The sequence below is a fragment of the Triturus cristatus genome, chromosome 6 (genome assembly GCF_964204655.1).
Source record: "Triturus cristatus chromosome 6, aTriCri1.1, whole genome shotgun sequence".
Classification (NCBI taxonomy): domain Eukaryota; kingdom Metazoa; phylum Chordata; class Amphibia; order Caudata; family Salamandridae; genus Triturus; species Triturus cristatus.
The window spans coordinates 1,893,566,897-1,893,581,703 of record NC_140589.1 but is presented as its reverse complement, the minus strand read 5'-3'; the positions used below and the strand labels follow the sequence as shown (position 1 = coordinate 1,893,581,703).

The following is a 14,807-nucleotide window of genomic DNA, read 5'->3' as shown; positions in this document are numbered from 1 at the left end:
TCCCATCAGTACTCTGTTAAAGCGCTCCACCTGCCCATTGCTTGCTGGGTGGTAAACCGCCGTGTGCAGCAATTTTATCCCATTGCGTTCTGCGTACTTGTTCCATTTGTCCGATCTAAATTGGGGTCCATTGTCGCTCAACAGCGTTCTGGGGATGCCTTCCATTAGAAAAACGGAAGTGAGGAATTTTATCACTGTTTCTGCTTCCATCTCTTCCTGTATGTGAATCTCCGGCCATTTGGAATACTTGTCGACCAGGACACAGAGGTATTGGGGCGTGCCGTGGATGTTTAGCACTGGTCCCAGGATGTCCACCGCCACGTCTTCCCATGGCCCACTTGGTAATGGGAATTTCCCTATCGCCGGCCGTAGTGGGACTAGCGTCTTGTCGGCTCCCTGGCACTGGCCGCACTCTCTCACTTGCCTCTCCACCTGGGCGTCCATTCCGGGCCACCAGTACATGTGTTTAGCCCTCGCCTTTGATTTTACGATTCCCAAGTGCCCTTCGTGTAGCATCTCGAGTAATCGGGGGACCACTGTTTCTGGAGGAACCACTTTGTCTCTCCTATACAGGAATATTCCCTCGTTTCCTACCGATAGCTCTTCTCGCACTTCGAAGTACTTCCGGAGAGCCTCTCCTAACCGTTTCTTCTCTGGCCATCCCTTTATTATGTGTTCCTTGACCTTGCGGATGTCCTCGTCTTCTTCATACGCTTGTATCCATTCTTGTTTGCTTATCACCCTCTCGGGGTCATCCATTACTGTCACCATCTTGTCTTCTTCGGGCATCATGTCTGGGGCGCCTTCCATCGCTGCTGCTCGGCTGAGATAGTCTGCCACTTTGTTCCTCGTCCCCGGGATGTACTCCACATCATACCGGTACTCCAGTAGTTTGAGTGTCATTTTCGCTATGCGAGGTGTGGCTCCTGCATGCCCGCTTGATGTGAGCACCTTTACCAGTGGCTTGTGGTCAGTTTTCAGCAAGAATCTTGTGCCCCATAGGAATTGGCGATATTTCCCCATCGCCCACACCACTGCTAGCATCTCTTTCTCAATCACACTATATTTCTGCTCCGTGGGTGAGAGGGTTATGGGCGCGAAGCTGAGCGTTTCCACCTGTCCATCGCTCCTTTCTTGCATGAGCACCGCTCCTAGGCCTTTCTCGCTGGCATCTGTCGTCAGAATCAACCGACCCTGAGGGTCATACCCTTGCAAAGGTACTGCTTGACTGATGTCCTTTTTCAGTGCCTCGAATTCCTTCTGTGTGTCTTCTGTCCATTGGTAGGTGGTTTTGTCCCTTGTTAGTTGTCGAAGGTGATGGGTCTTGGTGGCGAAGTGTGGCACAAATTTGCTGTAGTACTCGGCCATCCCTAAGAAGGACCTCACCTCCTCCTTGTTGTTGGGTGCGGTCGCCTTGCATATCGCTTCCACGTTCGCCCTTTTGGGTGTGATGCCATGGCCTCCTATTTCGTGCCCCAGGTAGGTGACAGATGTCATTCCCAGCCTGCACTTTTCCCATTCCGCCGTTAGGCCTTTGTCCTCTAGCACTCTGAGTACTTTCTCTAACTTCTCGTCGTGGTCTCTTCTGTCTGTTCCCATCACGAGTATGTCGTCCTGAAAGTACTGGACGCCTTCAATGTCCTGAAACAGCCGATGCATCAGCTTTTGGAACACCGCTGCCGCGGAGGCTAGTCCAAATGGCATTCTCCGAAACTGGTAGCACCCGAAGGGCGTGATAAACGATGTCAACTTCCTGCTAGATGGGTGCAGGTCTATTTGGTGATATGCAGATGTTAGGTCGATGGTGGAGAACCATTTTATTCCTTTGGTCTTGGCTAGCATTTCCTCGATGCGAGGTAGCGGGAATTTCTCTACTATGAGGCATTTGTTTAGTTCCCTAAGATCCACACAGAGACGGACTTTCCCGTTGGGTTTCATCGCCACTACCAGGGGGGCAAGCCATTCCGCACTGTCGATCGGCTCTATTACTTCCTCTTTTTCCAACCTGTGTAGCTCCTTCTGCACCGCCTCTCACCGCCAAGGGTATGTTCCTGACTTTGTGGGACACCGGGCTGGAGTTTTCCTTAAGCACTATCCTGTGTGTAAATTTCTCCAGTTTCCCCACCTTTTCTCCGAACACCTTCGGGAATTTGTGCTTCATTGCTTCTAGTACCGGCCAGCTCCCTGGCGCTGTCAAGAGGACTTGTGTGTCGCCTCCCGGATCTAGTTTGATCCCCAGATCCCCTTGGTCCATCCATCCCAGTACAGAGGGGCCTTTCTCCGCTACGTACAGCTTGCACTCAGCTTGTCTTCCTCGGAATTCAAAGGTCAGTTTCCGGTACCCTACCATGGGTATTGGATCTCCTGTGTACGTTACCGGCCGGATGTCTGGGGGTTCCAGCTTCGGTCCCAGTGTAGGTTCGAACTGCTCCTTCCATACTGCTCTCTGGATGATGGTGTATGGAGACCCCGAGTCTATCACTATTTGGATGTTTACCCCTCCGATCGTCATGTCGCATTGGGGTTTGCGGGTTCTTTTCCCGTCTATCACGAGCACCTGATCCTCTATGCACAGGATCTCCACGTCTTCCTCTTGCTCCTCTTCCTCACCTGGTATCTCTTGCTCCACGTACTTCACCACGGGTCTCTTCGACTTCCTCCGGCAAACTTTCTCGTAGTGACCCATTATGCCGCAGAACATACATTTCGCCCGGAACGCTGGGCATCTCTTGTCCTGGGCTGTGTGTGCGGGACTGCCGCATCTGTAACAGGCTCCGTTGTTGTCTTTTGCCTGCTTCCCCGTTTGGCCCGTCTTCCCTTTCCACTTCGGGGGTCCTCTGCTCTCCTGCACCGGTTGCCTGCTTCTTCCTTGCGTGTCAGCTTCATCCACTCTGTTCACCATGACTTTGGGGACACTTCCCGTTTTGCTGCCTCCGCACACCGTTTGGTCAACTCCGCTTTCTTCACCATCGCTATTACGTCTTTCAGAGGCGCCTCGCTATTCGCCCACAGTTTATCTTGCACACTTTTATTCGTGGTGTGCATGACGATTTGGTCTTTGATGAACTCATCGTGCAGGGCTCCGTATTTGCAAGTCACTGCCAGTTTCTTCAAGGCTGCTACGTATTCATCGATGGTTTCTCCCGGCTCCTGTTTCCTCTGTTGGAAGTTGTACCTGTCTATAGAGACACTCACCGCCGGGCGGTAGTGGGCATCCAGGTCCTCCATGGCGTGCTTGAATACGTCATCGTCCGCGTTTTGCCTAAGTGGTGGTACTAGATTCTGGTAGACTCTTATGCCTTCCGGGCCTAAATTATGCAGGAGTATTCTTTTCTTCCTTGCGCTGGGGAACTCTTCACCGTTCTCATCTTCGAGGGCCGCCAGGTAATTCTTAAAATATTCCCGCCAGTCTTCCCACTTCATTTGGGGTTCTCCCGGTCTTGGCAGAAATGGTATGAGCGCCGTTAGCGAAGACCCTTGGGTGCTCATCTCTTCTCTCCTACTTGGCGCAACGCCTGGGCCTCTGGGACTTCCCGGTGTGTCTCCCCGCTCTGGTCTTCCCTGCTCCTGCTGTCGCTTCTCTTTTGGCCCCCCTTCGCTGCTTGCCGCCGCTTCCGCCAGGGTCTCTGCGACTGGGCTTCCCGTGTACTTCTCGCAGTTGCGCCCCTGTCTGCAGGTCTCTGCACTTGGTCTGTACCTTGTGTTCACTGCCTCTGCCGCGCTCTTCGTGTGTGTTCCTTGGGGACTGCTCCTCTTCTTATCCTCCCCTTGTGCTTTTTACTGTTCCTCGGCCTGTGCTCCCTGTCCGTGTTTCAGGGTCCTCCAGCTGGCTAAGATTGCACCAATCCCATCCTCGTCGCCACTGTAATGTTACTGTGGGCACTCTCAATCAGCACAGGATGCAGGCGGTGTATAACAATGCTATTTATTCATAAACTAAGTTTACACATCAGAGCGCCGGGCCACACAACTTTCTCGCGCTGCAGCGGGCTCTCATCTGCGCGCCTCGCGGCTCGCGCATGCGCAGTACTGCTCCCCGCGTTCTCCTCTCGCGCGCCGCGTCATCACGCAGCGTGCGAGACTAGAACGCACACTACAACTACCACCGCAACTAGGAGGCGCAGCGACTCCCACCACACAGCACCGGTGAGTGGCCCCATTACTCCGGAGCTAGACAGAGCTCCGCCTGTGGCGACGCTCCATTCTGCTGGGCCCCAAAAGCAAAACGGGAGGGGACCACTCCAAGCAATTGCCCGAGTTCCGGGAGAGCGCCGACACCCCCACACTGTTTTGTCAATGCGTTTGCAGCCGCGCCCAAAAGCAGCTCCTTGCAACCCCAACGGGCAGCGGTACAGAGTCATTCAAGTGCCCGCCCGCTCCCGCTTACCGCACAGCAGAGGCGCCAGAGGACCCCTGCGCACTGTCGGCTGCTCAGCGGAAGGTGCCACCGAAAGAAGGAGCATCGATGCGGCGAAAGGCCCTGCGCTGAAAGTACAACGGAGCCACGATAGCGAACAACGGACAATAAAACCGGCGGACAGCGCCACCTAGCGGACGCCTGCCTGCGCCTGCAGCACGCAAAAGGCCCCGTCTCACCTCCCTGGCTGACTCGTGTGCATTGGCCTGACCAAATTTGTCTTCTCTCCCATGGCCCAATCCTCACTGCACGGCCTGCTGCCATCCGTCAACGAGGAGAGCTCAGCACGGGCATCAGCGGGCAGGAACACCTGCATCTCAAGTGCACCCGGAGGCTCATGACATGAGCGGAGTTGTGGCGGCCTCCTGCAATGCCCGACTAAAACAAGCGAGGCCCTCAACAGTCGGGAAGAGCTGACGGGCCTCTCTGTGAATGCCTGCAGAGCCACCAAGTGGCCTGTCAGAGGTACTGCACCCGCCGAAGATAAAAAGGAGTTCAGTGCAACACACCAGAGCCGTAAAGGGATGGAAAACAAGGGGGCCCCCAGCGGAAACTGACGCTTTTAAAATTCAGGCCGGCTCTGCCCCAAGCACCAAGAAATAGCCTGCAGTGCCCCCGCATACACTTATCCAGGCGGTACAACGGCCCAGCAAGAAGCGCGCTACAGTGCACTCTGGTTTTCATAGAAGACTGCCTGCTGCAGCCGAAATCAGCAGGTGAGAGAGGCAGGGCAGAAAGGAGTGAGTGCAATGCCACCTACTGGCCAACTGCGGAATTAAAGCAGACCATGATGGAAATCAGCAAGTAAAAAGCCCCAACAAGGCAGAAACGCATGCCATGCATGACCTGTTAGTGCATGGAACAAACCTCACACCAGCACAACCAGTGCCCAGTGCTCCCAAGCAGCAACGGCAAGTACCCTGGCCGAGAGGAATTGTGCACCACAGCAAAGGACTCTTGCTAGATAGCAAGCCACAAAGAATACTGTGCACACGCAGTCCCCTAGCAGCCATCTACTGCCACGGCAAGCAAACCTGAACTGAGACCACACTCTACGTTCCCGCATGGAATCACAAAAGGGAAAGTGGTGGCGCGAAAGGTTTCTGCAAGAAGTGGAGAGGAAGGCAGTGAGAGACACAGCCAGGACTGACGCTGATTACACCACATGTCCTCAGTGGCGGTAAATCACCAAAGCAACAGCAAGGTCTAAGAAGGCAGCCAGCCCTCCTGAAGCACCAAAAGGAGTGGGCCCAGAGTATGCAACCATTAGTGGCTGGCCACCACCAGCAAAGAAACTGCGTCACACGCCCCGAGTGGCGAACTGCCACCACTGCAAGGAAGCGGGACAGACACAGCGGCCAGGTCCAAGCCAAGTGAAACCGTACCCCCAAGCAGGGCATCGGTTCATTCGCCACAAGCGGAACTCGGAAACCCCTGAACACTGGCAAGATGCGCCAGTCAGTCTGCAAGGCCCCAAAAGCAACAAGTTGAACAGAAAGCAATGTCACAAGCTACGTACCCACACCAACCTTCCAAGAAAGACTGACACAGAGCTCCCCACCAGTGGCTGTCCAACGCCACCGCCAGAGAAGAGATCGCATCACCCACTCCTCTGGATATACCGACACATGAAGTGCCAGAGAAAGCATCCAACAAGGAGACGGAGAGCACTAAGTCAGAGGCGCACAGGGGGCAGCGCCATTGAATCAGACAGCATGAGCAGGCGCCCGGGAGATAGAGACATCTCTACACAGAAACACAGCTGAACGCAGCACAGAGAGCGACCACGTCCCCACTGCACCAGCGAAGCCCCGCAGTGGGCTGAAAGCAACACAAGGTCCTCCTCAACACTGCCTCAAGATGGAGTCGGCGGTGACCCACAACAGGCAAGAGAGGAGTCGCACCCGCAGCGGCCCGAAAGCGTCAGTGTCCGTGACACAGTGTCCTCCTCAACACAGCCTCAAGATGGAGTCGGCGGTGACCCACGACAGGCAAGGAAGGAGTCGCACACTCCACGTGGCGGCCGCCACAGCAACAGGCGCTCCAACGCCAGCGACACGCGACTGGATGTCACGTCGCCCAGCTAGCAAGGATCGCGCCGGAGCGAAAGCAGAAGCCGGTGCCATGACAGCGCCACCTCGAGGTCCAAGCGCAACGCCCTCGAAGAAAGAAGAGTGACAGCCTGTCACCCTGAAAACCGGAAGACGCAGGTGGGCTGGACAGACCAGAAAAGGGAGAAGACCGAGGACTCACAGCAAGCCAAGAGCTCACCCTGACACATCCGACAGCCACCAAGGCGGACCGACGTCCCTGGACACAGCCTCACGGGAGAACCGAATGTAAGCCGCAGCAGTCGCGAACCGAGTCTGTCCACAATGCTTCCCCAGGTGAACGGCCACTCCCCATGTGTCAGCAGTCCAAGTCAAGTGGCATCCCTGCTCGTGTCCGCAGATGCCACGGGTGAAGATCAGCTCTGAGTGTCCGTCCTCAAACCGCCTCAAGATGGAGTCGGCAGTGGCCCCAAGTCAGGCAAGAGAGGATCAACACACTCTACGTGTTAAACCGCCATGGACACTCAACATCAGCAAGGCGGATGCGCGTGGCTGCCCAGGTCCATTCTGACACCCGAACTCTCTCAGCAAGCCACCACCACCTGTCATTCCGACTCACCACATGGCTGGCAACCATCACCACGCCAGCCATCAACACCTGCGTCAAACACCACTCCCCGAGTACCCATGGACTGGGGTCCGAAACCGTTGCCACACAATCCGACTAAACGAAATCAGAAGCCACCTGTGAACCTGGCCTACACCGGAACCGCGGCAGCGAGTGCCAGTCTTGACCAAGATCCATCCACCCGTGAGGGTTGGGCGTGCGACCAAGCAACGGCTCCAAGGCGGTCCTGCAGCTGCCACCCGGGCCGTGCCCCTCTGGGTGCCGCTCAGCTGCAGCACAGGCATGAAAAGCAATGTGAAACAAGGATCACGGCAGGAAGGAACACTTGCAAAATAGTGTATTTATTTTATTAGTGCAAAGGACCTGAGAAAAAAAGCTAACTCCAAGTGTTTGTGCCTCAGTGCAGATGCGGCCTGTCGGCAAGCGTGGAGGGACCGCGTCCCCCACCTTTTATCAAACACGAGGTGTGTCTGTCAGGCTAAGCAGCCAGACAGACACACTTCATACTCGAATCAGGCAGCCAGATGCTGTACATGCGCTTAATGCGAAGCTGCCTGAGTGAACTTTTCTGGGCTGAAGTCTTTACAACCCTTTAGGTGTGACTGCCTCATCCCACAAAGCGCCTGGAGGTCCTCTCTCTCATGGCGAGGGAGCGCCTCACAGGAAGACTCGCACCTGGTAGCTTCAGTTTCAAGCCCTGAAGTGCCCAGGACCAACTGCCCATCAATGACGCGTCGTCACAGAGTGGGGCGGGGTCAGCAAGTTTCACTCACCTCACCCCACTCTATTATGAGTGACAGAAGGCCCATCTCTAATCTGCTGAAACATGACTAGGTCAGCCAATGAGAGGAGGCAGCCGTCCCTACTCCAATCCTCCGGGAACCCCATCGGCTTCCCTCCCGCCCCCGATATTACTGACACAGTCCAGTAAGTTTTATTTATATTGAATGTGTGTGTGTGCATGTATGAATGTATGTGTATGTGTGCATGTGTGATATAAAGGGGGGGGTGTATGTGCTTGCGAATGGTGGGTTTATGTATCCACGCTTGTGAGTGGATGGGTGTGAGTGAAGGTTCATGTAGATGAGTGTGAGAATGTGAGTGCGTGTCTGCCACACCCACCCCCCTGTTCAGACAAATTACATCTGTGAGTCTGTGAGGAGAGAAGTAAAATCAGCAGAGGAGAAAGATGTGAGAACATAGAAGAGCGTGAGGGAAAGAGAAAGAGAAAGAGAGAGGGAAAATAGAGTGATAGGACAATGGGAAGCAAAAGGAAGATATGCGGATGAGACTGCAGGGAGGGAGATCAGTAACACAGAGACAAAGCAAGCTGTGTGTGAGAGAGATAATAAAGAGACAGCAGAGAGACACAGAGAAGACCACAGTGAGAGCGACAACATGTGAGAGGGAGACTGAAACAGGTGAGAAAAAGAAAGTAAAAGTGACAGAAAGAGAGGGTGAGAGAGAAGTGATAAGGAACTGATGGGAGCTGAGAGGTAGCGTGGACAGATCAGAAAGAGACCATTCCTAGAGACAAAGCGGCGTTCCTGTGTGAAACTGGAGTGAAAGACAACTCCGAGAAAGAGGGGAAGAGAGATGAAAGAGAGTGCATATAAAGAGACAAATAGGAAAAAAGGTGAGGCAGAGGAGAAAGCAGAGATAAAGAGACAGGTAAAAAAGAGACAGCAACAGCTGAGAGACAGGGTTATAGGGGAGAAGCAGAGAGGTGACATAGACTCGAAGAGTGGTGAGAAAGAGATGGGTGGAGGCGTGGGACAGTTATGTTAATTAATTTGTAAAGCTCAGCGGTTACCCTGGGGTGTCCTGGCGCTAGTTACCTATCTTTCCGGCCATCGCTAAAAGAATTCTAATTATTAAATAGCAATAAGGGGTTCTAATTATTAAACAGCCGAGTCTTCAGAGCCCTTCTGAAGGACAACAGACCAGGTGCGTTTCTGAGCTGGGCCAGAAGATCATTCCACGCCTTGGCAGCTCCGAAGACAAATCTTCGTCCTCCCCAGGAGACCTTTTTTATTTTCGGGACGGTCACCATTTTAGCACCTGATGAACGTAGATTTCTTATGGGTGTGTACCAGTTAAATTGTTTCTGCAGATATTCTGGACCAGCACCATGAAGTGCTTTATAAACGGTGCTCAGAGATTTGAAGAGCACCCGCTTCTTAACCGCGAGCCAAAGTAACTTTTTAATTTCATTGCAAATGGCTGCAAATTTAGGCACCCCAGTGAGTAATCTGGCGGCTGCGTTTTGAAGCCTTTGCAGTTTATTCAAGAAGCGTTCCTGAATGTTTAAATAGAGGCCGTTACAGTAGTCAAGCCTTGACAACACATGGGCAGTGACCACTGTTTTCTGGCTCCCTGCTGGCAAGAAAGGCATAATCTTTTTCACTGTTTTTAAAACAAAGGCCGTAGATGAAGAAACTGAGTTGATTTGGTCGCCCAGATTCAGTTTATCATCGACGATTACTCCCAAGTTTTTTACTTTCTTTACCGGGGCAGGGAGTGTCCCCATAGTGGCAGGCCACCAATTTGAACTCCAGAAATTGGGAGCATTCCCGAAAATTATCACCTCTGTTTTATTAGAGTTAAGCTTCAAGCAGTTTTTTGCCATTCAGCCACTCACTGCCACCATGCATTTATGAAAGCGGTTGTCCATGCCCCCCTCCAATCCTGGCCGAAGAGATACCACAATTTGGGTGTCATCGGCATAGGATGTGAGATCGAAACCCAAGGTCTTAATAATAGGGGCCAGGGATGAGACATAGACATTGAACAGAGTCGGGCTCAATGAAGACCCCCGTGGAACCCCGCAGGGTACCACAAATGGCCTTGAATGGTATTCACCCATGGAGACCACTTGAGATCTATCAGTGAGGAAAGATTTTATAAGATTCAAGGCCTTGCCCCGAAGTCCGCATGACTTTAACCGGTCCACCAAAAGCTCATGGTGGACCATGTCAAAGGCTGCGGACAGATCTAGTAGTATCAACAACCTTCCTGATCTCATCAGTAGTTTTCATGAGGGCTGACTCCGTGCTGTGGCCACTTCTGAAGCCATATTGGGTTGGATCCAAGGCCTGGATTCTATGCAGGAAAGCCCCCAACTGTGTATTCAGTGCCTTTTCTATCATTTTCGCTGGAAGGGGGAGCATAGATATTGGGCGAAAATTAGTGGGGTCGGCCGGGTCTAAACTGGGCTTTTTTAGAAGGGGTAGAATTGAAGCCCTCTTCCAGAGCCTAGTAAAGAATCCGGTATCAATTATGGCATTGAAAACTGGTGTAAGTGCCATGCTAAAGGGTTCTACTGCTAGTTTGGTGATGGCCACTGGGCAGGGGTCATATCATGACCCAGATCTGGCAGTTTCAAGATGACAACGTATTTGGTCTAAGGGCAAGTTCTCGAATTTCTCGAGGACCATAATAGGGGCGTTGCTGCGCCCCAGATCGTCCTTATCCCAGTCGCTTCCTATTGCCGTAGATCGGTTAAGTGCCGAAAAGATCACTTCAACTTTATCCAGAAAAAAATTGGCAATCTGTTCGCAGAGTTCCTGACTGGGCTGTAGTGAGACCGGATGTGGGGAGGAGAGATCTAGGACAGATTTGAATAGTACTTTATCTGAATCTTTTGCCAACTCAATTTTATTGACAAAGAATTTTTGCTTAGTGGCAAACAAAAGTTACTTGTAGTTCGCTAAGCCCTTTCTATAGGCTAGCTTATCTACTTCCTTGTATTCTTCCTCTGAAAACCAGGGGGCAGACGGAGTCAATCTCTTAGGTACAATACTCCTGACTGGGGCTAGCTTGTTACAGGCATTCTCTACCCATTTGGTATACGCGATCGCCCCCTCCTCTGCTCCTAAGTTTAAATGAGTAGATGTCGAACTAAGGAGTTCCTGGAAAGCTCCTTTGTCCATTTTGTTCCAGGGTCGGATGTCAATCCGTTTCTTAACCCTTGCCCCCGCTGGATGCTGTGCTTTAAAGGTTAGTTCAAACAGAACGGCCGAATGATCTGTCCAGGTCATGGGTAGGACTCCTGTAACCTGGAGGCCTGGATAGTTTGAAAGAATGCCGTCTAAGGTGTGCCCAGCCATATGCGTTGGACCAGTGACCTGCTGTATAAGGTCAACACTGTTCATTGTATCTATAAGAGTGGCTGTGTCTGGATTGAGAAGCGCCTCCAGGTGGTAGTTAAAATCCCCCAAGATAGTATAGGACTCCTGACAGATGCTATCTTCCGGCAGGTTTCCAATGGAGGTAATGAAGGGATGTTTATTACTCTGAGGTCTATATATTAAAATGCCTTTAAAGGTATGGTGGAAGGACAGGTTGAAATTGAAGGGCAAAGCCTCACAACCTACATTAGGTATTGGGTGGAAGGCTGCTTTGAATGAGCTTGGGTATATCAGTCCTAGCCCTCCCCCTTTTTTTCCGTCTTCCCTGTTCAAGGTCTGGCAGACAAATCCTGGTGGAGTTGCTTTCAACAAATCGGGCCCTGAAAATTCATCAGTCCATGACTCCGTGATAAATGTTAATTGTATGTCCTTTTCCTCAATTAGTTGTGCACACTCAGTGCAATTGAAGTCCATGTTAAATGTGAAGGACGTCTAACATGGACTTCAATTGGAATTTCATAGAGCATATTAGCAAGCCCATTATCGCCGTTTTAGCGGCAGTTTTCTGCCGCTCAAGCGGCGATAATTTTATCGCCTGGCTTGATAATATGCCCCGGTGTTTGCTGTCGCTTCGGAGCTGTTAGAGATAGATGATGTTCAGTTCCACTGGTTGTGCTGTTTTTATGACATCACTGAAACACAGCTGTGTTCACAAGTACAGAAAGACAAACCCTCATACTACTTCCAAACACACAGGAAATTATAGTAAGCCTTATAAGCAAGGATACATTAAACCAATTCTACCACTGAGTCAGCAGTCCGGGCTGTTGATGTATGCGCTCTACTCTGCTTCACATTAGACAGGAACAAGCATTTGCAATGCAAGAGGTCTTGCATTTGCAAGAGTTTAAGTTATTGGTATTGTAGAAGAGGTGCAGTTACTGCCAGCCTTGCTTCTCGTAAGCAACGACTGTAAGTACAAAATGCTTGTTTACGGACCGATTGCAGGTATTTTAAACACATATATAAATGACACTGTCATTTACAATGCCAATAGCTCAAAGTCTCGCAAATGCGAGACCTATTGCATTGCAAATGCTTGTTTCCTTACTTGTCAGGAGCATGGAGAAAGCGCTACAGCAGGGAGAGAGAGCATGGCAAACATGTTGTGTACGGGCCTGCAGGAGCAGGGTACTGGCAGTGCATACTCCGAGTCACACAAGACCTGTCCCTGTCAGCTGAAGCCCGCTGAAGAATCGGGTTTTTGCATGCAGGAATCAAGAGGCGGAAGACTAGTCTCGAAATCGTAGTCTCCCGCCTACATCGGGAGGGTTGGCATGGATGGGCTAAACAGACAAAATCATATAGTGCCCACCCTTCTGAGAGCACGACTGTACCTGGGAAGACAGGAACTGCGCAGCCAATGCCGCAAGACAGTTTGCAGCACTTCTGGACTCCAGGGCACTGTGCATCGCAGCTGCAGGCGGGGTAAAGAGGCACCATATCGCAGTGAATGCCTATTAAAGGGCAGCTTCCGGGTCGAGCTGTGAATTAAAAGTGAGCAGGTTAAAGAGTCTGTCAGAGCTACAGTATGTCTAGAATCATCTTGATTACAACGAGTAGCAAGTGAATTTACTGTGATATTATTTCATTACCTCCTCCTCCTCTTCCTCGTCACATCCCTTCCTTATTGAGTGACTGTGCCCATTCACTCACACCGCTTACCACTCACTAAAGCTGCTTCCGCTTTCTATCCCTAGCACAGGCATATACCCACAAATCTCCTCTGAGGACGGCCTGTTGTTTGTGCCTGTATATCTATCAATGACGTAAGTCTTGATTGTAGTTTTGTTTAGTTCGTCCTTTATTGTGAATCACTTATCCTCTTTTTATTAAAATCACCATACAATTGCTGTGCCAACGCGTTTCATCCCTCTTGGGACTTCTTCAGGGCTTATCGACGTGCTGTCTGTGTTGTTAATAACAAGTATGGCTCCAGGCCAATCTTAACAGCAAAGCAGGTAAAGAACTGTATATCTTTTCATTTCATTGTGATCGTTCAACAAAGATGGCCAAGATAATCTTAAATGTCCAAAATAACGGAAAAATGGTAAAATGAAACGTGGTTCGTTTAAGAGTATCTCCATGCGGCCAGTGAATATTCTAAGTATGGGCTTCGCTCTATGTCCAAAGGTTTCAGTTTTCTATCTAATGTCAATAATGCAATGTTGCTTGTTTCATACACGTGCGGCACAGTCGTCTATCTGCAATATGTTACCTTGTTACATTTCTTCTGTAATATGTTGCACTATGCTAGTTACAGAATTACATTTCTCGGGTGCAGGGCTAGTTTGTAGTTTGTAAACGGTGGTTCTTAACCACTAAATTGGGATGTATGTGGGTCGCATCCCAGACTTGCTGCACCGAGGTTCAACATTAATACAATAGGCAGACTTGTTAGTGACGTCTGGTGCTAGTCCTTTCAAAAGCTCTGACCCTGTTCGTTGGTTAATACTGTTGTTTGTGCCTAGGCACTTCCTGAGGGCTGCAGGGAGTCTACAGGGGCAACACCCCCAGTCGCTGCCTGCATGACCCGCGGGTGTGAAGTGATGGGGTCAAGCAGAGAGGGGTTCGTGCTGAGAGTGGGTAATGACATATTTTTTTTTTTTTACTTACCTTCGCCTCAGGTCCCGCGTTGAGTCTTCCTTCTCTCTCTGTTCCTCGCAGGAAGCAGGTTGCGTCCCTCGCCTCCCCTAAACCAATCACACGGCTGCAATGACAGCATTGTGATTGGGACGCCGACCCCACAGGCGTCTATGGGGAGGCCGTTTTCTCCATACAGGCTGCATGCAGCCTACATGGAGAAAACGGGAGAGTGCGTATGACTGGTTTGGTCGGCCCTAGGGCCGAACAAACAGTCAGCGCCCACAATAGTGGGCAAGTCACTCATCGCCTGCCTGGAGCAGGACCGCCCACCCGCCTGCCCCCAAGGAAACCCTTCTGCTTTGTTGCAGTGCGAGAAGCAGAAACATAAAATGGTATTCACTATACCATTTTATGTTTCTGCTTCTCGTACTGCGAGAAAGCAGTGGGGGACGCTCCTCCGCCCACGTGGGCTTTGGGCCGTTCAGCACTTGTACTCTTGTCACCTGAGACAGACTGCCTGCTTACTATGAAATCAGACCCCTCTTCTCTTTCCAGAGAGACATACCTGGAGCAGGGGAGAGCGCTCTAGGTCCCCGTGGTTATGGGAGGATTCGGAGGCGGTGCTGAGATCCTTGTCGGAGGCATAATCACCATTGCAGTAAGAGTCTGTCCTATCAGGGCCCTCCTCTATCCTCAGATGGGTCCTACGTCATCCACAACCTCCTGCTCCCCTTGGTCTTCTCCGGATTATGATGAGGAGGAGACAGGGTTTCATGATGATTCTGCTGCTCCTAGAGGAAGACCTGAAGCCCCTGGTCTCATACCTGTCTTCTAATCTTCAGCTCACTGTGAAATAGGATCAGCCCACCACAAGTGAGCAATAAATTAGTAATTTCCAAAGAATGGAAGAAACTAGATGGGGCCCCAGTCTGAGA

At 51.3% G+C, this 14,807-nt stretch overlaps 1 protein-coding gene across 2 annotated transcripts in view; it reads right to left on the bottom strand.

Moving 5' to 3' along the window:
• Positions 1–14,807, bottom strand: part of LOC146822328 (WAP four-disulfide core domain protein 12-like) — an 89,750-nt gene that overhangs the window by 22,081 nt on the left and 52,862 nt on the right. For both annotated transcript variants that reach the window (XM_085609461.1, XM_085609462.1), the window contains exon 2: positions 12,624–12,770. In XM_085609461.1, the coding sequence (XP_085465587.1) occupies positions 12,624–12,770 (147 nt within the window). The remainder of the gene's footprint in view (positions 1–12,623; positions 12,771–14,807) is intronic.